This window comes from Nesoenas mayeri (genome assembly GCF_963082525.1).
Source record: "Nesoenas mayeri genome assembly, chromosome: 1".
NCBI lineage: Eukaryota > Metazoa > Chordata > Aves > Columbiformes > Columbidae > Nesoenas > Nesoenas mayeri.
The window spans coordinates 193,147,269-193,174,453 of record NC_137541.1 but is presented as its reverse complement, the minus strand read 5'-3'; the positions used below and the strand labels follow the sequence as shown (position 1 = coordinate 193,174,453).

At 38.7% G+C, this 27,185-nt stretch overlaps 1 protein-coding gene across 1 annotated transcript in view; it reads left to right on the top strand.

Annotated features, from left to right (window-relative positions):
• The window catches only part of SGCG (sarcoglycan gamma), a gene marked incomplete at both ends in the record, with an annotated part of 62,750 nt that extends 36,877 nt beyond the window's left edge, over nt 1-25,873 (top strand). Inside the window, 3 exons of the mRNA XM_080363934.1 lie at nt 2,996-3,068; nt 24,024-24,147; nt 25,700-25,873. Of these exons, the coding sequence (XP_080220060.1) occupies nt 2,996-3,068; nt 24,024-24,147; nt 25,700-25,873 (371 nt within the window). The remainder of the gene's footprint in view (nt 1-2,995; nt 3,069-24,023; nt 24,148-25,699) is intronic.
• Between the last annotated feature and the right edge of the window lie 1,312 nt (nt 25,874-27,185).

Here is a 27,185-nt window from a genome sequence, read left to right as displayed (position 1 = left end):
GGGGATTTTGGTCTCTCTGATCTCTCTCTGGTCTCTCTGCCTTGTTTCTGAGGCACAGTGGTGCTCACACCAAGAGACATGCCATCTGGAACCTATAGAGAGGAGCAGATCCCTAAAACAAGGATCTGCTTTATTTCACACAAGGCCCCAGCAGCTATGATTACCTCACAAATGTATCTTTGCAGAGATGTGTGCTCCTCTCCTTCACTCAGTTTTGCCAGGCTCTTCTTGATGACACCTCTGTGTGTATCTAGTCATCTTTAACACAAGGAGTCCAAACCTTGATAGGAATGTCAAAGTTGGACGAGAAGAGGCATCTGATCTATCAGCTCACATCCCTTTCATAGAGAGACAAGTAGTTCATATAATTTCTTTTGTAATCTCATTAAGCTACATCTCAATTGCAAGCAAAGAGGTTTTTTTTTCTGTCACCAAATGTGAACAGATGTCTTAAAGGTGCTGTAGGAGGCTGTACTCCAGTTACATACTCTTTAATATTATTTCAGCAATGTCCTGCATCTTTTGCAGACCTTTATAAAATCATAGAATCATTTCTGTTGGAAGAGACCCTCAGGATCATCAAGTCCAACCATAACCTAGCCTAACTCTAGCACTAACCCATGTCCCTAAGAACCTCGTCTAAATGCCTTTTAAACACCTCCAGGGATGGTGACTCCACCACTTCCCTGGGCAGCCTGTTCCAGTGCCTGACAACAGGTCTCAGAGTGAAATTAGGAAAGCCTGTGAGATGGAAGAGTTAACTCCACTGCCAGGAACTCTTCCTTGCTTGCACCTTGCAGCTCTGTACGTCCCATATCAAGACACCCTGAGGGCACCTTTGGCCATGGCATCCCATGTGTGCTGTCAGGTGCCCTGGCACTGTGAGATCTTGTGAGATCTAGTCTTGAGAACAGTTTTAAAAGTGACCTCAAGACTCAGTAGGGCATTCTGAATTTTAGTTAGAAGAGAAGAAGACTTCTGAGTAATAAAGCTCAGGAATGTTGTCAAAGCAAAGCAATCAGGATTAGAAAATATTATTGGACAAGTTAGTTTGAGCTTAAATAATTGAGACAGGAACTCATGCACGGAGAGGTAAGCCTAAACCTGGCTGACCTGATAGTCATATTTGCAAAATAATTGAGATAACCCTTTATTAGTGACTTGTCCTTTTCATTCCTATCACCTCTTTCCCACTGTCTGTACCATCTGAAGTAATCGGTAATTACAATTTTTCCTCCAAGTCCATGATAAAATGTTACATCACATTTGGCCCCACTAGTAACTCATCACCTCACTCATAGTCCTCTGTTTGCAATTATGTTTTAAGACCTATCAGTCAATAATGCATTCCAGGCTGATTTGTATTGCTTCAATCTCTTAATCAAAATGTGATGCGATAGCAAAGGAAATGCCTACTGAATTTTATTACACCCATACTATTACCTTTATCAGCCAAGCTTGTCATCGCATTATCAATTTAAAGATATAAATTAATTTAATAATGCCATACCCAGTGCTATATTTCATACAAAAAAGCTGCAAGAAGTACAGAAGATTATGTTTAATTAATCTGCTGGAGGACTTTAGTATGTTGTGCTTACCTTTCATGTTCTGGTACCTCGGTTTCTTGAATTTCACCTTAGTGTATGTGAGAAAGAGTGCAACGGGATTTCTCATGTTTTTCCCTGAAGCCACTGATACAAATACTTACAACCTTTAATTCAATTTTTAATCAGTTTTGAAACTACAAATTAATAATGATGAGCTATAGTGATTGTATGGACCCTAAAGATGACAGAGGAATTATATGAAAATTGGGCAGAGCACAGAGTGGAGTCTGCTCGTTCTGGTGACATCAAATGTGGAGACAAAAGTCAACAGCTGAGCTTTAGAGACATGTCTTTTCCTTTTGAAGTAATTATTTATTAATTTGTCGGTGTTAGCAGATAATAGACTGTGTTCATATAGTTAAACTACTAGGCTCCACTTACCTTTTATTACTCTGATCATCACTCTGATAGCTGGATACACCATTTCATTATTCTGGGAATAGCCATTAATGCTACATTTGCAAAATATAAATGGAAGTGATTTTTTCCTTCCTTAATCTTTCTAATAATTGAAACTATATGGTTTATAGCAAGTGGATGAAATTTTTAAAAAAGGATTTTTTGCACATGGACATAACAGGAAAAATCTATAAAAATGCAATCATAAGACTAGATTTTTTTACAGCAGTAAAACAGTGTCATACCATTAGGTTCCATGGAGCTACTCCAGCCTGCACTGGCTATTTCAGTGCTTTCAATCTGAGGATTGCATCTACAGTAATGACACACTATAACATGCAAACAGTTAAGGTGCTTTACAAATGTACCACTCAAAATACTTCACTGAGATAGAGGCTTTTCAAGGACTTCAATGACTTGCTTTGCCCCACCACACAGAGGTGATCACTGTATCTTCCCTGTTGGGATGAAACTACTCTTATTTCAAGATGGAAACTATCTTAGCCCAGAGTCTTTACCATTTAATGTGCATAAATATAATTCTGTAATCAGCAGTCTGCCCTAAAATAGGGGAAAAGCTTTGAAGCTATATCCCAGAATTTGTGTTGTGTATAAATATGATGTTTTAAGTCTGTAATATTTGCAAAGATTTTGTGGGATTTTAATTATTAAGTCTAATGAAAGTTACATTGTAAAAGTCTTATTTATTTATTTAGTTGTCCCAGCTACTTTAAAACTATGCTGTCTTCAGACTTTTTAGATTTCATTTTAAGAATTTACACCTATATGTTACATTACCTGCGTATAATGTTGTTCTAGTCAATACTGTAATAGTAGGACTGTATATGTATTTCAATTATCTCATTAATTGTTTATATATATATTTGTATCTTAATTTCTGGTATCAATGTGGCCATATAAATCACTGTTGCTATTTTTTTTGTACATTTGAACTTGTTACAATATAGTATTTTTCTTCTTTTCAGGGCCTGAAGGGGCACTTTTTGAACACTCTGTAGAAACACCGCTTGTAAAGGCAGAAGCTTTTAAACAGCTTAGGTAAGAATTTACATATAAAAACATAAATCTTGTAAGTAAATGTTGTTTGGTATGTCTGTATTTTTCCAAACAAGGGATTTTCAACAGCATTTACAGAACTACTAATAACTTTTTTTCCTTTTTATGTCACAAAATATTGTTTTGAGGGAAAATTATACATTGCTCTGCAATTTTCAAGTATATTATGAATGATTTATTGGTGATGGTGAATATTTAAAGCCACATGAAATACTGTGGAGCTTTTCTGTAAACTTCTACTTTTCAATCTTGAAACATTTAAGTATGACTTTTTCTACAATAATTGTTGCTTGTCTGCAGTAGGTCATCGGCCTATTATTAGTGAAGATTTTTAGAAACTACTGTCGATCTGAGGAAACAGACTAACAAGAAAAATTTGGAAACGTGCAAAAGTCTATATAACTAAAAAGCTACTTGGAGTGAGAAAATATTTATAAAGTACCTTGTATGCTTCAGAATCCCTTAACTCTGGGATAGCATTTCTTTGTGCATTATTCTATGTAATTTAGAGTATCCCAAATTAGTTTATAATATGTTGGTTATGATGAGGTAATAAACTCAATTTATGCTCTGTTCGTGAACATGTTATGTTTCATTTTATAAGCCAGTTCACAGAAAGATTTGAAATGAAAGAGAATCTCTTTAACAATTATACTTCTGTCCTTTCATACCTTGGCAGTCTGCTACTTTCTGTCATAATTTCACTTCTTAGTGTTTCTTTTCCAATGGGGATAACTATTAGAGAGTAGCAGAAGATGATTAAAGCTTTCAAGAACATGGCCTGTATCTTGGTGACTGAATTTTCAAATTAAGAATGGCAAATTAAAGAGAGACTATTAAGATACTTCTTTTAATTTTCTTCTTGATATATAAGATATACTTACAATAAGATACCTTGTGCTTGCATTTTAAGGCAGAATGAGTGCAAGACATTCATTGTTACATGTTGATCTCCACTTTCAAAAAGATGTTTCTTCTAGTATGGTAGAATTTGGATGTGACTGACCAATAAGTAGGATTCTACATGGTAGTGAACATTGTCTGGTTTTGGAGGGACTAGATTCATTATGTTGCAATTTTGTCATTTCCTGTGATTATCTAAATTATAATAAAGTAGGACATCGAATTTTGTAATTACAAAGCCAAGAATCTCTCTGCCAATTTTAATAGGAAACATATCCATTATTTTCTGTGGTTGTTACTTTGCTTCAAATGCATCATCTATTAATAATATTTTAATAAGCTTGAAGCCAGCAGTTTTATCCTAAAGCCATTATGCTATGTTACATTTTAAGTTCTTATCTACATTTTGTTTAAAAATAATTACACTGTTTCAGATTACATAAAACTATTGTTATTATAAATTTTTCATCTGTTTTTGAAATAGGATATCGTTTGAAGGAAACCATTGAGATCAATTCAAAGTGTTTGTAAAGTTCTTCTGCATAGATGAGTTTAACTCATGGCTTATCTCTTTATAATTTTTACCCTGTTAACTATAAGCACATTTTGATCTAGAATGTTGGTGTTTGTTCGCAGAGTTTGCATGTAACAGTTAAAAGCCCACTCAGTTTTGTCTCCAGTTAACCTAAAATACAAGTACAGGTTCTTCCAGAATATACAGAAGTTATGCTAGTAATTATTATAATGTCAGGAAAGTACCTACATGGCCACATCAACACTAGCACTTGTGACTGACATTAGTATCTGACATAAATCCAGAGCTGCTGAAAAGCTGCACTAGAAACCAAATCGGCTTCACCCAAAGAAAAATGCTAAATATCAGGACGTGAAGCTGTGCAATGAATGCAGCACTCACTCATGTCCCAGCTGGCCCTCAAGACATGATGCTCACCCAGAGCAGTTCAAAATGCCTCATTCCTTTTTTTTGTTTGTTTTCTTTTTTTTTCCCCATCTTTACCACCTGTAATCAGTGTCAAGTCTGAAAACGGAGATGGCAATGATTGCATGGAGGATTTCTGGGGAGGATCGAGAAGCGAATGCGTTGTCTGCATTGCAGATGCTAAGTTAAGATGTAGACAGAGATGAGCAATTTGCATGCTGGAAAAAGGTTATTTTCAAGGGTAACCTTAAACGTCAGTGCAAACAAAATCCATGCATTCTGTTGTGAAAGGGCTGAGACAAGTTTACCAATGAATGGCAGTTTTGTAATGCTTTATAAATATTCTCTTTCATTCCACACTGTTAAGTACAGGAAGCTACCTACCGAAAAGCACTTCAATATGAAAATCTTAAATGCTATTTTAGGTATTACTTTTCTATTTTAAATTTGAAAATGCTTCCTTTCCAGATTAAGGTAGTATCAGGTTATAGGTAATAGAACTTATTTGCTCACGTCAAGCCTTATCTTCACATTTTCTCCATCTGTCAATCTTCTGCTATTTTTTCTTCTATTTTTCCTTCAGTGGTTTTGCTGTGCCGTGGGAATGTGATGTGCTGGGTGAATGTGAGATGCTGGGTGAATATGATATCGGGTGCCACGATATGCAGCATTAAATATAGGGAATATCACTTCAAGAAAATCCATCCAATAGAAATGTAGTTGCATGTTTCAAGGAGCTGACTAGAAAGCTGTTAATGTTCATAACTTTTCAACTTCTGTCATATGAACGGAGACCACATTCATTCTCTGTCATTCAGATTTAGGGCAGGATCGCAAACAAAGCTGACACAAATGGCCTTCTAAATTACACATTCTGCTGGCTTTCCTGTCCAAATGCCAAATTTCAAGATAGATGTCTTTTCTGGAAACAAAGAGAAAGTGTGTTAGAACATATCTTTTTATAGCTAAGTAATGGAGATAGAGCAATGCAATTACATTGTGGTCAGTAACTCTCTTTTCATCCCATAATTTCAAGGAAATATATAGAGTCCTTTTCTGTCTAATAGATTGAATTCATGACTCACCCATAAAGAAACACAGATGTGCTTGCACTTCCAACTGGCAGGAAGAATTACAATAACAAAATCTACATTTCAAAATTGAAGCATTCCTAGGCTTAAAATAACATTGCCTACTTTGAATTCCTTTCCTGGAGTTCCTGTCTCTGTGTAAGTTACCTAGTTTCCATTTACAAAATTTCTTAAGAGTTTAGGGCGTAGTGGAGACCTAAAAACAGGGTCTTACATGTAAGAAACATCCAGCAAACATCTCAGTGGCATATTTACAGTCAATGTGCAGATTTGGGTATATCCAGGAAGTATCCTCCTGAGACAAACACCACTGAGGATGTACCTGGTTAAAATGAGCCAACTGTAACTAGTGAGAACAGAAATATGTCTGAACTCTTACTTCTATGTGCAATTCAGTTGCCTGGTATAGTCAAGTGGTTACACAGTGTCCAGGTGCAGGAGCGCTTCTTTGACAGCAAGCACCTATCTGTTGGGACATTTCTCCTTTCCTTTGGCTGATCCTGTTCTTCTGTGTGGTCATGGGACCACCAGAGAGCAAGCAAGAGGAAGCACAAGTTAATCTTGTGTTCAGGGCATTCATCCAAGAATAGAAGGAGACCAGGGGTTTGCAGTTACGGTTTCAAAAGGAATCCTGGAAAAAGAACCAGATGAATGTCCTGACAACTAGGATACCTACTCTTTATTTGCTCTGTTTCTTGACATATTACTTGGTTTTGCAAAGACTGACAGTCAACCCAGGGATGGCCATAATCCAGCTCTTTACTCCCTCCAAGCTGTTTTGTAGTCTTGTAAATACAGGTAATATATATTAATATATTTCCATGAAAGTGGCCACAGCCCTTATGCTTTGATATGTATTTGGCATGTTGAGAACTTGCCTCAATCAGATCTTCTAGGGGCTTCCATGAACTTTAGCTGACGATTCTAACTGGATCATAGCAGAGCTTTAATGGAAACTAGATGCCTTGCTTTCCAAAAGAAGGAATTTAAACAGTATTATAGAAGCCCATATTCAGACATGTAACTTGTGACCTAAAATATAAGTGGGAAATGTATAACAACTACTAGTGGAACTAGCTGCTGTAGTCATTTTTAGCAATTCCCTAAAAGCCAGCTTCTCCCCAGGTTCCATCTTAGGTACTGGAAGAAGCCTCTTCTGATATTACCCAAAATTTCAGACCAGTACGTATACCCTTTTGTCCTCAGTTATCTCTTTGTGGAAAAATTAGTGTTTCAGTTTAGACATTTTTCCAGTCTGATGGTAACATATTTTTCTAATAATTTATAGAAGTTTAGAATATGATCTAGCATATTATTCTATTCATTTATATTTCATATTCTTAAATAACATGTATCTCATACATAGTTTTGTGATTTTGATATTGTTTGCTTCTTGTGATCTACACGTTTTGAGGTTTTCTAAGAGAAAGCAATGGGTCAGCAAACCTGTGTAAATCTCAACGTTTTTGAACTGAGGACTCAAATTTCCCAAACTAAAGGAAATGTGCTTACAAAAGTGACATCTTTCTATATATTAACTCTCCGTATACTATGTGTAATTAACAAAATGTTCATAGATGTGTGCTAGCTTTGTTCTTGTATTTGCCATAAATGGATGTCTGACAGCCAGCAACTCTACCTTCTGAGCACAAATCCCATGGGCAATCACTTCTAGTACAGTCAGTTCATGGTATTTTGCCAGTTCAACTGAGAGTTTACATCCAAGTTCAAAAGTGACCCACATCATTTCACCCTTTTTGCATTTGCAAAGCACTATAGCAGGAATGATGTTCCAGACAGTCAACATTTGTCAGACTATGATTATAAATATATATAAAATACTCTCATTTAACAGCTTATGGGTATATTCTGGAAAGATTTCAGTATTTCCTAGGGAAATAGACCTATTATAAACAAATGTGTAGTATTGACATTGACCAAAACTTTAAATATATTATTTAAGAAGCATTGTTTCATATTTTAATGAAATAACTATGTCCAACACTGAAAAGCATTAAAATATATATTTGCTAGCTTGTGAACTCTGTGTTATAGAATATTATTAGTTTTACAGCATTCTTATATGCCTTCTGGATATTTGGTTAAGGTAAATTGCTGTACTGATTACTTGCTAGTAGAGCTCCCTATCTGTATATTGAAAATTAATATGTCTCACTTAGTTTTTGCTTCTGTGGCATCCAATAGCTCCACTTTTCTTACAGCTTCTGCTTCTCTTTACTAAGCTTTACTTTTATCCTTTCCATTCCCCATTCATAATATGAGTTCCTTTTGCACTCAAAGTATAGATTCGCTACGGTAAACTGCATAATAAGACAGAGAGAAAGGCTGGAAACTGAAGTTGTGGGGTTTTATGAGCATACGAGTAAAAATTATTAAGGACATCTAGAAAGAGATGTATAGAAGCCAACCAGGGTAAAAACATTTGCTAAATCATTGCTTAATCATGTTTCTAATACTAATGCTTACATGCTAATTGCCTAAAAATACCATCTGACTAATTGAAATACAGTGATTTTTATTTGCATTCATTATGCAAATAAAAAGCCCAGTCAGTCAGCAGAGAATGAATTTTGTAACAGAAAATTGAGTCTACAGTTATGAGTCAGTATTTGTAAATGTCGTGGTTTAACTCCAGCCAGCAACTAAGCCCCACCCAGCCACTCACTTATTCCTCCCAGATGCGATGGCGGGGGGAACAGAAAAGTAAAGGTGAGAAAATTTGTGGGTTGAGATAAAGGCAGTTCAATAGATAAAGCAAAAGTTGCGCACACAAGTAAAGCAAAACAAAGAATTCATTCACGTCTTTGCATGGGCAGGCAGGTGTTCAGCCACCTCCAGGACGGCAGGGCTCCGTCACATGTAATGGGAAGACAAACGCCATCACTCCAAACGTCCTCCTCTGGCGCCTTCTTCCCAAAAAATATATATTGAGCATGACATGATATGGTATGGGATATCCCTTTGGACAGTTTGGGTCAGCTGCCCTGGCTGTGCTCCCTCCCAGCTTCTTGTGCAGCTCGCAGAGCATGAGGAGCTGAAAAGTCCTTGACTACTTAGCAGCAACTAAAACATCAGCATGTTATCAACTTTATTCTCATTCTAAATCTAAAACACAGCACTGTACCAGATAGTAGAAAGAAAATGAATTCTACTCCAGCTAAAACCGAGGCGGTAAAGCATCTCTGCTCCCTGACTAGTGAGATATTTCTACTGAAATGTAATTTTATAAGCCCTGGCATTAATTTGCTAGGTATAAATTTTCATTCATATACTTTACTGCATTCATGTTAGCTAAGAACACAATCAAATACTTCTCTTGCCAGCTTAAAAAATTTATTTCCAGTCATCCTATGGACTCAATCTATGAAAAGACATAGATTAAAAGGATTGAATGTGGTACAGGACATCATGTTTATCAACATTTCAGAAATGCTTCTGACTCCTCAGATATTTATAAATACCTTATTAGCAAAGGATTGGGTAATACTTCACATTTAGTAATCTTTTAAGCAGTGATTTTTGTTGAAAATACTAATCTTAAAGTGAAAAGAATTTTCCAAATACAATCTGTTTTGTCTGTCTTGTGTTACTAGCTATTCGTGTGCACCCATGTTCTTACAAAATCTTGTTCATTGCAGTTGAGTTTGCAAACTACAGTGCTTCAGCTGCAGGGCTTATATGTAATTGTATGGATGGACCATATGACCTTAGGACACAGGCTCACCTTTGCCACTTAGATCATCCTCCCTTCTGTAATTCTGAGTCTGCAGAGGAACTCTGCCCAGCTCTTACAGATGATGTTTCCCTCCTGAGGTCGGAGGGACATTGGGTGGGAACAGAGCCTCAGGTCTCCTGGTGAGCCTGTGTTGGCAGTCAGATGTGTTGGCAGTCAGACCTGCTCTCCTGAGCACCTGCAGCACCTTTCCTGTGTCAAAAGACTGCTGGCCTCTGAAACCGGTGAGAGATTGAAATACACCTCAGTAACAGGAGGAGAAGAAATCCATGCACCAGTGTTAGTGGCCCTTTTGCCAGGTAAGATCTCCCTGAAAACAGATGTCAGGTTTCTGCCCACTGCCATCATTGACCTTCCCTTAAGCCAGACAGGTCGCTGATGATCTTCCTAAAGATGATTAGGGGCCTAGAGCACTTTTCTTACAAAGAGAGACTGAGAGCTGGGTCTGTTCAGCCTGGAGGAGAGAAGCCTGAGAGCGGATCTCATCAATGTTTATAAATATCTCAGGGGTGGATGTCAAGAGGATGGACCAGACTCCTTTCCGTGGTACCCAATGATGGGATGAGAGGCAACAGGCACAGACTGAAGCACAGAAGGTTCTGTCTGAGTATGAGGAGAAGGTTCTTTACTTTGAGGGTGCCAGAGCACTGAAACAGGCTGCCCCAGGGAGGTTGTGGAGTCTCCTTCTCTGGAGATGTTCAGAACCCGCCTGGACACATTCCTGTGTGATCTGCTCTAGGTGAACCTGCTTTAGCAGGTGGGTTGGACTAGATGATCTCCAGAGGTCCCGTCCAACCTCAACCATTCTGTGATTCTGTGTAAAGCCTCAGTTTTTCAGATTTCACTTAACACATTAAAATCAATAGTTGTTTCTGCCGCTTGTACAGGACGAAGCCATTTACCTGTTTTTCCGTGGTTGCTTATATCAGTAGTGCAAAAGTGTAATGATTTCTATGCCTACACTGTTCAACTAGGTACCTGACAATGTCAGACTGCTCAGTGAGATTGCTAAAGTGAACTTGTCATCAGTGATTATAGCATACTGCACTGGAGCGCAAGCTACCGTGAAAACTTCATTAATGACTGTCGCAGTTATAGACACCTTGCAGATGACCACCTGGAGCTCTATTTGTGAGTCTGTGATTGTCCTGTCATTGGTCTAAGACGAAATGTTGAGCTGGGTAGAGCGTCTTTTGCGTTATCTTTCACCTACATACCTGTCTGCACTTATATCAAGAGAGCTGTGGGGGAGGCATGAAGCAGGAGTCACCCACCATAGGGATGTGCATGTGGCAAACACTGGAAGAAGCAAAGGAAGCATTTCCTAACAACAGTAATTCTTCCAGGGTATATTGTACGTGTGCACAGTCGCTACTCACACTATTCTCTCTCTCCCTCAGCCTGTGTGCAGTCGTGATACTTCAGTTGTGTGCAAACTGATGGGAGTTGGGCACATTCAGCCACTGTACTAATAATCGAAAGAGGGGAAGGGTAGGACCTGCTTGTCAGCAAAGCCCTCTTCACCTGAGTGTTTCTTTCCATGCAGAACAAGTGGACACTATGAGCAGCACTTACTGAAGAATTCCATTTACTTGAAATATTTCTATGCTTCTGCATATGAAAGTAAAATGTGGTTGAAATATATAAAAGAAATGCATGGCAAATTTCAACCTGGAAGATAATTTTATGAAAATAAAGACTCATAATGAAAACACTAACCAGATTTTTACAACAGTGGTGCAAAAAGTGTTATTTTATAAGAGTAAAATTTTATAATATAATAAGTTGTTTTATAATATCATTAAAGTCATGTGAAAAAGATAGCCATGCTGGAAACACCTGTGATGTGCCAGATTCAGTCACATTCAATCACATTCACTGGGGCCTTCGCCATTTTTAATTACCTGGAGAGTCAGCACATCATAAAATCGAGGTCATCACAGAGACCTCTTTTGAATTAGCTTTGCTTACCACTCTTTATCACAACTGTCAGTCTTGAGAGAAGCTTCTATTTTAATCATATCTTTGTTCTGATCTTTAGTCTTCATTCCTTTAACAACTCTGCATTGAGTGACAGTGGACAAACAGGCAGAAACACCTCAATATTTAAGATGGATGGAGAATAGGTAAACAAATAACTACACTGTAATAAGCACATCTACTGTGTTTTTGAATAGGTTATAAATGATGGTTTCAATTGCTTTTATAGTCTTTTCAAAGTACTATTAAAACTAGGCACTGTTTTATTTTCTTTTTAAGGGAATATGTAAGTGTATTTGTCCTAGAACTTTGAACGTTTCTTTTATATTGCTTACATAAAATAAGTTCTGTTAACTAAAACCTTGGGAACTGGAAACATCTGTTACTCAAATCTGCTTTTTTAATTGTGCTTGTGCACAGAGATCACCCCCTAAGCCATAAGCAGAGTCAGTGTCTGCCGTGCTTACGCTGAACAATTCCCTTGAATCCAGAATCTCATAATTGAACTTTACTGGAATCATCTGTTGCCACTCATTTCAGATTTAGAACATAAATACGGAACAAATTTGGAACACAGACTCTTTCAAGAAATAAAACTATTATGAGAATTTTTTTTGTTTAAATTAAAGGAAAGGAAAATATGCTGAAGAACATACCAGCTGATATCTTCAAGAACAGCAAATACTCCCAACAATTGAGAATGCCACCCAAAAGCAGTGGAGTGCCTCAGGGATCTGCCCTTTATCCTTGATCATTTTTAGCATAAGAAAAGGTAATATAAAAAAAATAGACTTATTTGTTTAAAAATCAGCCACACTTCTTATACATATGGAGTAGGGTTAAAAAACCAAAACCAAACATACAAACAAAAAACCTCATCTGTATCTGCCTAGCACTTTAGCTGATCCTAAATGATTTCTTTATTATTCTTGCATGTGATTCTGCTGAGAATTCAGCACACACTTCTGGTTACCTTTCAGCTCTTCCATATTCAGGCTGCATTCACACAGCAGAGTCCAAACCCAGAGGACTTCCTTGTACCCAGAATATGGAGATGCATCTCAGATGCTCATCCAGATTCAGAATTCCCTTCTCTCTGCAAGCAGAGGCACTGATGCACCATTCATTCACTGAAGTAGGAAGGCATCCTCCCACAATCTTCCCACAGAGATGCATTTTTTTTTCAGAGACACTAATATGCCTGGAGCATGACCCTAAGTGCTTAAAATTGCTCGGGCAAAGAGTTCAGGTGCAATTAATTCAACTCATTTAGACATCTAGAGCGTACCTATCTTCATCAGATCCCACCATTTTGGTGGAAGGCAACAGGTGCTGTTAGAGCACGTTACACGTTATCCTAACAGAAACAACTAAAATAGATCAGATTAATTTTGTCCTAGTAGTGCCTATTTCTCCCCATTCATTCTGAAAGGTGCACGGGGGACCACCTACACTCCTTTCTATAGGCATTTACATAGGTTTAGAGGAATCACGCACTTATCGACTATGCCGTGGTTGCTTAAGCTCTGAAGAAACAAAAATTCATCATAAGAAACAAAGCTGTGCACTGTGCTGGGAAATGTTCAAATCCCAGAGTAAAGCTTTTCCACTTGTAACCCTATATTCCGTAAATTCATCTAAATCGTTACTCATAGTTTATATAACCTTGTGCCTAGGATTATCAAATGCTGCCAATTACTGGCTCTTGGTTGATATCAGGCATGAGATAATGAGTCCTTCCAGGCTAATAAATAGCTTGGAGTCCCTGGCCGTGCTAGAACTTTATCTTTTCAGGAAAATCATAACACCATCATATTTACCTAAAGGATGTGTCTTTTCTTTCTAAGTTGGTAAAAATCCATAGTCATCTTATACTCTCTAAAGACACGGAGAATTTCAAAAACGGTCTTAATGTTGTCATTGCTATCAATTTGATGAATCCCTTCTTTCTTCAAAACCTTCTGCATATCTTCTGCAGCAAATTCAGACATTTTCCATAGTAATCTTAATACTTGTGCGTCAGCCTCCCATGCTTGTAATTACATGTATATTTATTATCTTCTATAGCTGTTCCCTTGATTCCAGAAATTCCTGTTTTGAGGGTTTTTCTGATTTTCTGAACTGCTCTGCACCAATCACCTCCACTGTCTTCCTGTAATTTACTTCTTTCTTAAAGCTTACAAGTCTGCAAGTTTGTATGAGGAAAACAGCACAATCTCTTTTCTTCTAATCTTGGATCCTCAGGTTGCCCACAACCTGAAGGACAAGAGAGGATGAAACAACCTTATATTGTGTTTTCCTTTCATGGATTTCTTAACAAATAAGTCATTAGAGGACCACAATCCATTTTGGTTTCTTGGGTCCTTCAGCTCAGAGGCCCCTCCAGGTCGGATGGGGCTCTAAGCAACCTGATCTATTTGAAGATGTTCCTGCTTATTGCAGGGGAGTTGGACTAAATTTTTGAAGATCCCTTCCAGCCAAAACTATGCTATGATTCTATGACTCTGTGATGTTGCAAGTCTTAAAATTTAGGACCATGATTCAGCACTAGAGCAAGTAACGGACTTGACTCCATGGATAGATGTATCTATGGACAAATGAATTTATCCACAGAGCCTGATTAATTCTGATTTAATTTCTGTTTAGTGTAAAACACATGGTCTAAGAATCCATTACTGCAGCAGCTCATGATTCTATGAGGTCATTAAAAGATTATTTTAGCTTTAGAAAATGCATTCCCTATAGGTGAGCTATGCTTATTTGAGCCTAGTGATTTTTTTCTGATCTGAATTCTTGGTCTCTCAATTCCATCCATCATATGGCTCTTCATGAAGTGTCGATGCCATTGGTGTCAATGGGATTTTGTCATTTCACTGTGGCTCCCCTTCATTCCAGCCCAGCACAATAAACCCAGCTGTGTCATGTATATCTGTATATATGCGTCATGCACAGCTCCTTCCTGAGAGCTGGCAGAAAGGGAAACATGAAAGGGGTGCAATGGTCTTTTTTTCCCCTACAGAGCTGAGAACTCAGCCCTGAAGTGGTTGAGTAATGAAGTGCTCCTAGTCCTTACTGGCACAGACATCTGGGGGAAAAAACTAATAAACTTTGTGCCCTCCAGAAATTCTAGCTATAAAAGTAACAGCAGCTTTTTAGAAGACATTTTTTTCCTTGATCATATAAAATCCATTATAGATTTGAGAGTTTGTTTTTTGAGCTCAGTAACAACACACTAATAACACTTTATGCCTTGTTGATATCAGACAAAAATAATCTGTTTAATCTTATTATTTTCCAAAATGATTTTTTAAAGCACTCCTACAGCAATATGATACATGCCATACAAAAGTCCTGTCCTGCTATTAGTAGCACTCTTGTAGCAACTGCTAGTGCTTCACACATTAGAACTGTCAATATATGTATATTATTGTCCCAAGAAAGAAGGCTACCAGAAAAAGCAGAACCTCACATACTTGTGTAATTATTTCGGAGTAGCTGTCCTGTTATTGAGGTATTTGGGATGTTTCAGTGCATTACAATACGCATTTGTGTCTGCTTTTTAGAGGTCAGAGATGTTACAAACTGCCAGCAAAGCCCAGCACATCTTGAGACTTTCCAGAGTGATTGCAGACAAAATGATAGACCTTCCAAAATTACTTTTTCATTAACTCATTTAAGCAGTATGCAGAAGAGAGTCAAGAAAGAAGTTACTTTTGAAATCAAATTACAACAAATTGCTTGATTATTTTATCACCTCTAAATTGCAATGTAGTGCCACTGAAGATTTTAAAAAGCTTCATAATTACTAGAAAAAGGAATTGCTTTATGTACAGCTGCTTCATTCCAGCCAAATAAGTTTTGTTTAATGCAGTTCCTGTGTATGTGCACTTGCCTTTCAACAGACACCCTTGTAGTATGTTTCTCTGAATTAAATTTTACCATATTCATTCTCTTCTGATATTATCAGACAACTTTTCTGTATTTCAAAAGATGCCAGTGATCTGCTTTTTCATTTCTGGGACAGTAACTGTATTCTGGAGAGGTATTAGCTTTAGCATACTTAAGTTCAAAGTACAATTCTAATATTAAGCTCTATTTTGTGCTATTATAAGTTTTCCTATGAATTTGTCTGCAGTGAAGTAGCCAGATGCACTTGGAAGAAACTGCATTAAAAGTTCTTTTTTTCATTTTAAGTAATTGTTATTCAAATTGTGTACTGTTTTGCATATTACATTTTATTGTGGTGCAAATAATAGACTAACATGGGATTCAGTATAAGGGAGCTGTAGATATTGACATTAGTCTTACTGAAACAGAACATGTGTCCTAGTGCAGGCAACTCCCAGGAGCAATAGCCTTTGGAAAATGGTTTCTTTGAACTAAGTTGCAAAAATTGGGATGGTGTAATATAACCATTGACCAACTAATAGACTTGCCAGAGGAAAATGGATGCTGGTTTTCAGTCAAATTTTTTTCATTATACTTCATTTAGTTTAACTCAGTGAAGCTCAGAGTATCAAAGTGAAAGGAAGAAATATGGAAGACAGCATCATCCAGGTAGGAAGCAATTATTCCACCTTTAAATGAAGAAATTCAATATGTGTCATGCAAAATGGGAAATTTTAGAAAGAAAAATCAGCATTTGAAAGATTTACATTAGTTATGTCAAATCAGAATTTTGTGCCAAGGCTCAACTAAGCAACTGCTGTGTTTCCATTACCGTGCAGAAGTTGATCAGGGCAGAAGCTTTAATGAGTCATTAGTATTTTGTATTTTGGGGCATTCAGTAAGAGCTATCAGAGTTTACTGTTGAATATTAATACTTCCATGTCCTTAAGATATACATGGTTGTTGTAACAGGCTGCAAAACTCATCTTTCCTGTTTGCAAGAAGATGTAATTTTAGGAGCCATTCCAAATAGAATAATTTTACAAACCAAACCAGAAATGAGGCATATACTGAGTTTTGAGATCTTAGTCCTGTTGTTTTGGCCTTCTTTGCCTTTGGACCTGCTGGCAAATAACCAAAAGCAACAAGGCAGAACACTAAAATCCACAGCTCTGGGTAATCGTGTTCTTCTCCCACCCTGATCACCCTCCCCACTTGCCTGACCTCAGAACAGTGGGCTACTGGGAGATAAGTGAATTGAATATTGGTGGGAACTGGCATTAGTGCATGCCTGCTGCTCACTATTCACCTCCACAGCTCCAGCTTACTTTTGCTCAGATCATGTCAACAAGAATCAGCTTCCTCATAAAGAAAGAATATGGTTTGAAATTCTGTATATTGGCCCGTAAATAAATGCTGACAATCTCTTCTTCCTGTGTAACTAGGGCATGCTCTGGCTATGGTTTACTCCCTTGCAATGTCTAGCCTCATTGCCAGTGAATTAGACTGCTCTTAGACTAATCGAAAAGCCAATATGCTCCTATTGCCTTTTAAAGGTTAACATGCATTCAAAGAGCAGAGCTGAAAGCAAACACCTACAGAGAGCCAAGGCCAATTAAGCCCACAGAATCCTCTAGGTTGCTTTTTAACTTTCAAGAAATTAGTTTCTTGACAAGTTAAAGATTCTCCTTTCCACCCTTTTTTCCCTCTTTTTCTTTTTTTTTTCCCTTTATTTCTTACCTTTTCTATTCCTTCTCTGCTCCATGACCTCCAAATACTGCCTAATTTCCTTTCTGTTCCCCTTTCACCTTTCGAGTGGACTTGAACTCAAGGACAGGTGTTCATGACAGGGCTCTTTCCTGCACACCAAAGGCATATGAGGGTTTCTTCCATACTTAACAATGTGAAAAAGCTGGTTTGGTTATGTGCCAACAGCATCTGATGCTCTGTGCCCCATTTTCACAGCTTGTCCCCTATGCAGCCTCAGAACTTCTGCATCTTCATAGACTGTGATAAGACCTGTCACCATTGCTCTCCTGACTCTCTTCACATTTCTCTCAAGCAAATAAAGTAGGACAGAAAAGTTCCATATATTCATCATCTCAGAAAAAGGTGAGCCTAGTCTTGGAAGTACATGTGCACATGGTGTGTGCTTTCACAGGAATGCAGGCTCACTGTAGTGCCTTTATTTTGCCCCGGAACAGATTAGTCAAACTACTTCATTTTTTTTTAAATGTTTTCTAACTCTGGGAAGTCACAGAGATTGTTTGCTGAGAGGTGGGTCTAACAGCCACATACTCAAAAAAAAAGAGTAGGGGACATCTTTATACAGTATTCAGGTTTGATTTTAGCATCTTCATGGAAGTTCAAGGGAAATAAGAACAATATGCAAAAACACACTAGTGAAGCCTGTACCGTTATTCCAGCTCCAGCTCTTCTGAATTACGTTTTCTAAATCTCCTCTTTTTTCTTCACATTCTTCAGTATTTAATAGTGTATTTCTCGTGCATGGTCCCACGCCAATGCTTAGGAAAAAGTTTGAAGCAGTATCTTCAATTCTACAAATACCGAATGACAGAAAGGGGCATGAGATCTGTCACCATCTTCTGCCCCCTCATATGACTTTGTTCTTAAATCAAACCTTAATATAGATGTTTATTTGACCCTTTTGCATGGATCCATTTATTTTAATTATACTAAAGCGCTATGGGAGGAAGATTGAGTGTATTAGAGAAGTGGAAGTGATGGATTAGTATATTTTATGAACTCATAAAAATCAATACTAGCGAGCTTTGTGAAAAACTTTTAATGAAAAGGCATTCTGAACTAGCCAGCATTTAGGTTCTATCTGGACCCATCACATGATATTTCGTTGCTTAAAAGGGCTTCACACAAAAATCCCACCATATAGGTGAACACCAGACAAGTATCTTGTTAATGACCTAAACAAACTTACTGCTGTGAAATAATCATCTGCTATAAAGTAAAATAAATCGAGTCTAGTATATTTGACATTTTATTTTCTCCTGTGTACAAGGGCCCTAGGTGTTTCTCTTTTACTGATATAAGAACACATTTAACTTAATACACTATACACTGCTGAATTCTTTACTGTGCCTTTAAAACTTTAGTGCCATGTTTACATTTCATAAATCTTCTCTGTATGGTAAGGTTTATCAGGCTATTTTAACCAAAAAGCAAGGGGGGAAAAAAACCAAACAAACAAGCAAACAAAAAAACCCAAACAACTGTATATATGTGTGGGCACTCCAGTGGGGTGCACCACAATTTCAAAGGCAGTGTCCATCTATCTGTCCAGTCGACTTACAGTAACCCTGGTCTTCCTCAGGTAGGTGCTGGGAGGAGTTCATACATTTGGGGAACTTCTGTCTAAAGTCATACCCAGGAATTCTGTCCCCATTGAATTGAGGAGAGATGCTGACTCATAAAATGGAAAGGACAAGAAGTGACCAGAAGGAAGGAATAAACTGTACCCCAAATTCACAAGAGCAAGCTGGTTCCTCTGTCCTGCTCTAAGAGTCAAACTATGCCACACTGGAGTAGGAAACTTGGGCTCCGTAAGACTGTGGTACTCTTTCTGCAGTACTAAAAACAGGTTTTAGTGGTACTTACAATTGTGGTACTTATAATATCAACAAGGTACTCTTCCATCTCCTGCCAGGACAGGATGAAAGAAGAAATTGATATTCCTGCAGCGTGCACCAGCTCAGAAGGGACATTCAAAGTCAGGGTTCAACTCAGCTGCTTGTTTACCACAGCCATAGCAGATTATCACTCCTCTCACATCCTCCTAAACACAGCCAGCTGAGCAATTTCTGGTGACCTGGTATCTTCACAAGCTAGCAACATGTCTATAGGAAAGGGTGAGAATCTCCTTATAGGTCAGAGGTGTCAAACTAGGAGTAGTTACATTTATACAGTCCTAAAATTTCATTTGGCCCTTTGAAAGTAACCATGAGGCTGATGTGGCCCCCAGTGAAAATGGGTTTGACACCCCTGTTGTAGGTTGTTGGGACAGTTTCAGATCCAGAGCCGGGATGCTGTCCACATTCCCTCAGAAGACTTTCACACAATCCTTCATAAACTATTCTGCACACTTCAGTACCAAATTTCTTTGGCAGCCATCCAAGACAGTATAGTCAACTTCTGGAACTATCTTACCAACAAGGAAGAAGACACCAATAAAAATATTATCTTCCTTGTGATCATTTGCTTTAGTTGTAATGGACCAATATCCAGCAGATGACAGAGCTATGAAATTGCTCTGGAGGAGGAACCACTTACTCCCCCACCCCTCCCTGCTCTTCATTAGCTCAGGTGGTTTCCCTGCACTTTGCCAACAAACCTCCAGGTGGCTGCAGGGATCAGGGTGGAGGAGAGAAAGGCAAAGCACCTACTCTGCGAGTTGACCGAGGTATGGTTTCCATTGCTTCATGTTCCATGGATATGGCTAAATGAGTGTTTTAATTTAAAATGAGGAATACACTTTTGAGGGAAATCTCCCAACTGCCTGAGCACATCAAATATTTTTTCTCATTGTGGAAGTGTTTGAGACGCATGAACTGGATTATATTTGGATTAAATGAACCTGAAGGCTGTGCTCTCCTGGAGAATACCTAACATGCTCAGCCTTTCTGGGTGTCCAGTCTTTGAATTCAGGCAACAACTAGTCCAGAGTGCTCCTCAGAACACATATAATGGGGATGTCAGGTCCTTCACATCAAATATTGTGCTGTCCCAATCAATTCCTCTTGCCCCACACCACTTGCACAGTACCTAAAAGCTATAGAAGTACAGAATCCATCTTCCCAAATGAGATACAGGCTGTGACAGATGTCTCATTTAGGAAAGCACATTACAAAGATTAATTCCTCTAGATGATAAAGATTCTCACTCCATTCTGTTAAATATAATTTATATGCCTGTAATTTAAAAATATTATATAAAAGTGACAGGTAACCATAGACTTCCTCATTAGTCTACTGCCTGAATTCAAACAAATGCTAAAAAAGGACCAAAAACTCTAAGACATCAACTTCTGTCCTGTGAGTGTCCATGCACCCTCCAGCATTTGGAAGCATATTGAATTCTTACTTTGCAAAGACTTTTGAGGGATGCACATCAGCATTTTGCTCTGCCCAACCTACTCTCTGTCTCTTTCTATTGCCTACGGAATAGATCTTGAAACTTCCTTATCAGCCATTATCTGCACACAGTCATGTGTCTTCTTTGTGACTGACCAAATCATTCACAGTGCAGAGCAACTTCCTCCTGTCATCTGTTCACTGATATAAAAAAAGAGCACCTTTTACTTTATTAATGTCTATTTAAAACACCATCAGTGTTAATAATTGCAGTGCTCTATTCATATCTTTCTGGGACACCCTGAGTTCATGCAAGTTTCTCCATCAGTCAACTCTTCTGCTAGGGCAGTTCTCTGTCCCCCCTGCAGCATACAGAAGTTCACACCTGCCCACCAGTGACAAACTAGAAGTGCCTCCGGGCCAGGACCACTGAAGATTTTTAGGTGACTTTAAGATCAATGTCTAAGGGGCTGAGGAAGTCACTTGTCTTCCGAGACCAAGTGGGGACTGAAAAGGGACGTGTAAAGTCAAGGTTCAACTCAGTCATGTCATGTCTGCACTAGGAGCCTGTTTCCCTTTTATTACATCTGGACTTGAGGCACTGAACCTTTGAATGCTGTGTGAAGAAATATCTTATTAGTGTTACTCCATGTTGCCTTTGCTAAAATCTCACGCACGATAGCTCCGGAAGGCTTTAAAATCATTGCTGAAGCTTCACTGCACTTTCCATTGCCAGGAAGCTCCAGTGACTTAATCAGGTAAATCTACCCTTAGTTAATCTAGAAATAGGACCTGTATAAACAGCAGAAATTTAGGATTGTGATTAATATAGCAAATGTAATTCTGCCATGTAATTTAAATAATATGTAAGTCATACAATAAATCTGTAAATGCTTCCGAAGGCTGTAGGCTTCTTGCCAGCATTAATTTTGGTAGAAAGTAAGAAATATTTCTCTGATGTTTGAATGCTTTTCTAACTCCAAGTCTGATATGCTCTTCAAAAATCTGTCACAATCTGCCTTCTTGTAATATTCAATAGAGCTTAAAAATAAAAATTTATGGCTACCTATAGATTATTTATATAGATTAAATACTTTTTTTAAATGTTTATAGCTTTTTGCTAAAACAAACCAGGGTAACAACTGTATTCAACTACCCTGACACTGACTTATGAAAATGTATTAAACTTTAAATATTAAAAATACAAACTTTGATTAATTTTTCATTATATAATGCATACATATATGCATTGGAAAGTAGTCTCTTGAAGCAGGCCTCCCATACAAATCACTCAAGGAAAAACTGACTTCCAGTTTCCTAAAAGTGTACATCTAAGGATCTAAAGCAAAAAGTCATAGAAAAGCTGTTAAATCACAAACATTGCTTAATAAAGATTACTAATACTATGTTAGATGGCTGATGCACAACAGACTCTTACTCATGCCCTTGTACTCAGCCTGATCATGACAGTAGCTGGTGCCATCTCAGAGTCATGGGATAAGACATCTAATTATTTTATGGATGTAGTCCTATAATATGGGACCATGATGCAGTTATCCATTGTTAGGATTCAAATTATCAGTCTGGAGTTTAAATTAATTAAAGGTGACTAAGCCAGAAGATGTCGAGGAGAGGCAGATCATAGAAACATAGAGTCATAGAGTGGTTTGGGTTGGAAGGGACCTTTGAAGATCAAACAAGATAGAAATCTCCTGTTACCTCTGGTCAGCAGTGATAAGCCAATATTGCCTGAGTTATTTTCAGATTTGGGGATAAAAAGTAAAGCTTCAGTGGCTGTGCCTGACTGTGCTCATATATCATGGGTTTAGGTTTTGAGATATCAGCTGGCTTTATCTTCTTCAGAACTCCAAGGTACAACTGAAGTTTCCCACAAGCAGAAAACTGACTTCTTTTAAATTCTAGTTTTAATCAAGTAACTGTGAAAAAAAAAGAAAGAAGAGCAGCAGTCTGAGTAAATGAAACCCTTTAGACGGCTACATCAGGATCGTGTGTGAAATCGTTGCATTCCTTTAGCGTGACTGGCAGTCAGCATCTGGACTCACTGTGTGACACGTACCTAGGGAAGGACCTGCTGGGGCACAGTCCTGCCCTCGCCCAGGGCAGCAGCTGCTGAGCACGCGTGGAGCCAGCACAGCACCTGCTGGGAGTGTGCACACACACACTTGTGCGAACACACACCCCTGCATTTCCAGAAGACACAGTTCGAGAGCACTTGCAGACCTGGGAACAGGGACCCGTGTCTGAATTCTGTGTTATGGATGAAGCCCACATTATTTTATCTGTGTCCAGGGAATGTACAGAATAGAGAAGGTAACATGCATGTAAATAAAGTGGGACCACCAGCTGGCTGATTTCCTCTAGCCTCAATATTCACCTGTTTAATTTTGGCTGAGAGTGTAAGATTCAGGCTGGTGACATCAGGAAAGAGGAGCAAAGCCCAGTATGTATCAACTCTGATCCTGTGGTGTTCCCAGCGCCTCCACATGAAGCAGTTCTAGGTGATGGTCAAAAGAAGCAATATAACAACTAGCTTGTTGCTAAGCTTGGGCTTTTTCTTTCCTTCTCATGATTTCTAATTAGTACTTCTCTGCCACTTATCATGGAAATGATACCAAAATTCTGAAGAAACAAAGCCTTATCTCTTTGGAAAATAAAAGTCATTAATCCTGCACAGCTGACTTGACAAGGTGATTGCTCAGCTAATGCAGTACCTTCCTGCCACCTTGTGGCACTGTAGGGTTTGCAACTTTCTGCTATATTGTATAGTTTTTATTTCAAATGAAGTTGTCGGTTTTTAAGTTTCAAATGTCATCTAGCTAAAAAAACATACACAGAGTGAAATCTTGATCTGACTGATAGTGTCAAAACTCATGTTGATTAAAAACTTCCAAACTGCACTAATTATATTAATTTCAATAACTTATTATGTCAAAAATGAAAATGAATTCAAACTAAAGAATGTAAAAATGGGTTTCAGTTGTAAAGAATAAATTACCATTTTACTGAAATAATATGAAGTTATCTCTGAAATAATACCTTGCGTTTCTGTTACGAATTCATCTATATTTTTCATTTGGGAAACTTTGCTGTTGTTAAATAGCCACCTCCTTTTTGAAGCCTGCCTGAAGAAAAAAGGAGCTGCATCTTATATGTGACTTTGGGCAAGATCCTTCGAGTGCTTGTTCAAAGTTTACTTATTTTTCAAAAATAAAGGACCATATGAGAATGTGCTACTGTCAGATTTCCTGCTTGCAGGCTGGAATCACCGACTCGATCTTTGAGCATGGATGCACCTCGAGGAATCAATATGAAAGCGCAAGCTGGGAATATTGAAGCTCTTTCACAGATGGATATCAAACTTCACAGCAGTGATGGTGTGGTGAGTACAAGCCCTTCTGTTTCCATAACTATGGTTGATCTTGCTGTCCAATTATAATTAATAACTTCAAGTCTTTTTTCAAGTTCTGTTAATTTAATTCCTCACAATTTAGGAGGCGGGATATTAAAATTCATGGTGCCAGTAATAAGACATTTATTTATGGCTCTGATTAAATAATACTACCGACTGCCATAATGTTGGATAAGCTTAAAGAAATGCTTTCTAATAAAACTCTGATAGTGCTCAGCTCCCCAGTAGCACAGTGATCCTCAGGCACCCCAGGGGGGACCTTGGCCAGAGTGGACATTCAGCCCCAGAGCTGCTAAATCAAGGAGCGAAGCTCTGCTGCCATCACTAAGAGCTGCCCCATGAGCAACAGCACGCAACATGGAGCAGTAGGTTTATGCCCTCTGCGGGGCTGTACAAAGCCAGTTCTTCCACAGAGGGGCTCCAGACCAACCTGTATGTCCATCCTTAACCAGCTGGCATGGCTGCGAGAATTCAGCACTCAGGCCAGGACAGATCTGGGTCCCATGCCCCACTGTGGTGTATGGGCACGATCCTTGTCTCTTACCATAGAATCATAGAATGGTTTGGGTTACAAGAGTCCCTAAAGATCATTTAGCTCCACTCTCCCTGTTATGGGCAGGAACACCTTCCACTAGATCAGACTGTGCAAAGCCACATCCAGACTGTCTCTGAACGCTTCCAGGTTTGGAGCATCCACAACTTCTCCTTGGCAACCCGTCCAAGCACCTCAACACCTTCATGATAAAGAGTTTCTTCCTTATATCTATTCTAAATCTACTCTCAGTTTAAAGCCATTTCCCTTTGCCCTATCACTAGATATCCTTGTAAAAAGTCCCTCCCCATCTTTCCTGTAGCCGCCCTTTAGGTACTCGAAGGCTGCTATCAGGTCTCCCCAGGGCCTTCTCTTCTCCAGGCTCAACAACCTCAGCTCTCTCAGCCTGTCTTCACAGGAGAGGTGCTCCAGCCCTCTGACCATCTTCGTGGCCCTCCTCTGAACTCTCCCCAACAGGTTCATGTCTCTCTTATGTTGGGGGCCCCAGGGCTGGATGCAGCACTCCGGTTGGAGCAGAGAGACAGTCACCTCCCTTGACCTGCTGGCCACACTTCTTTTGATGCCGCCCGGCATACACTTGACTTTCTGGGCTGCAAGCGCACATTGCCAGCTCATGTTGAGCTTCTCATCAGCCAACATCCCCAAGTCCTTCTGCTCAGGGCTGCTTTCAATCCATTCTCCGCACAGCTTGTATTGATACTGGGGGTTGCCCCCACCCATGTGCAGGTCCTTGCACTTGGCCTTGTTGAACTTCATGAGGTCTCTGCTGAGGAAGAAGATGGGCACCAGCTTATCCCTCTCCCATGTCCCATGTCTGCCAACCCTAAGCCTCAGACCAGCTTTGTATATAACAAGTCTGGGCAGAAGGCTATTCTTAAACCACTGCCTAGACAAAGTCAAGTTGTTTTGTGGCACGCTATTGCATTATTATCTCTAATGAGCCCATTTATCCTGCTTTTTCCCATGCAGCTGTTGCTTGATGCTGAAACTGTGCGACTGCCCAAACTGCCCGAGGGTACAAGGGGTGGATCCGGGATTTCTCAGGGGCTCTACGAAATCTGCGTGTGTCCAGACGGAAAGCTCTACTTGTCAGTGGCCGGTGTGGGCTCCACTTGCCAAGAATACAGCCGTGTCTGCCAGTGAGGCACCGGAACAGGCCACACACCCCCTTGCTAGTCTGAGTTTTATATGATTGCTGAAGCGAATTACTGAAAGCAGAATTTTAATAATTTGAAAAACAAAGTACTTCACTTTAGGAAACAAATCTGTGTCTACAATTCTGGACTACAGGGTGAAAGGGGAAGAAGCACAAATGACATTTCAACTTCAGAAGAATGACTTGAATCAAATTATATGTTCTGTCAGTGTCACTTTGAAAACAGCCTTACAGAGAGCATAAAAAACAATAAAAGGAATACGTTTCCTTTCTCAACTGTTATTCCGTCAGATGATTATGTCATTGTTAACATTTTTGAGCTCTGTGGTTTTTTTCTCTCACTACATGTAAACACTGCATTAGTGGGTGAAATTAAATTGAGGAAACCACTTGAACTATTTGCTAAGACAAAGCATTATTTGGGAAATTCAGGAAGTGCCAGCAAATGGTCTATGCAATTTCATTCTTGCAATAACACAAGATATGAAAAATATGGATTTGTATAAGTTCTGTGTAAAAGGTGTTAATTTGCTAATGGCTTTCTGTTTTTAATTTGGCAACATATATGCTGATTTGCTTATTACTGATATTCCTATGACAATAACTAATAGAAAAAACTCCAGGAGTCATTTACACCTCCCAGTGTCTCAAAGCTGTTCACTATACAACAGAGAAATATGTTAGCATATTTTATAATAGCAATAGTTCGTTGTACTGCCTGTGCCATCATGCTCATTTAAACCCCTTTATATTTTAGGACACGCTAATTCAACAAGGCAATTTGCTCTGCCAGCTGGATAAGTATAAAGAAAAAAAATCCTTACTGTGGCTCCAGATTGTCTGACACAAGGAACTGTTCGGGCAGTGGGAAAAAATACTTTTGTACAGCCCACAGGATTCAATTAAGAGGATTATTTCATTTACATCTGCAGCTGTTGAGTGATATTTCTGGTCCTGTCAGAGTGGGACTCCATCACAAACTGAGAGAGTAAAACTACTCTCGATTATTTTTTACATTAGGAGTTTGGATACAAAGTAAATGCTCACCAGAGTTGACAAACCATTTATTGACCTTGTAGAGAAACACGTCTGGAGACCCATTCCCCTGTACAGTGTTGCACTGAACACAAATAAATTGTTTGCACATCTCTGGGTAGCAGGATTTGTATTTAGTAGTCTGTTGTTTAAACCTCATGGGTTTTTAACTCCTTTGATGATGTTTTGTATATACTTGATGATATTATTGACCAGGTGGGAGCTACTATCACATAGTGCCTTGGTGTCTATTTACAGGAAAAA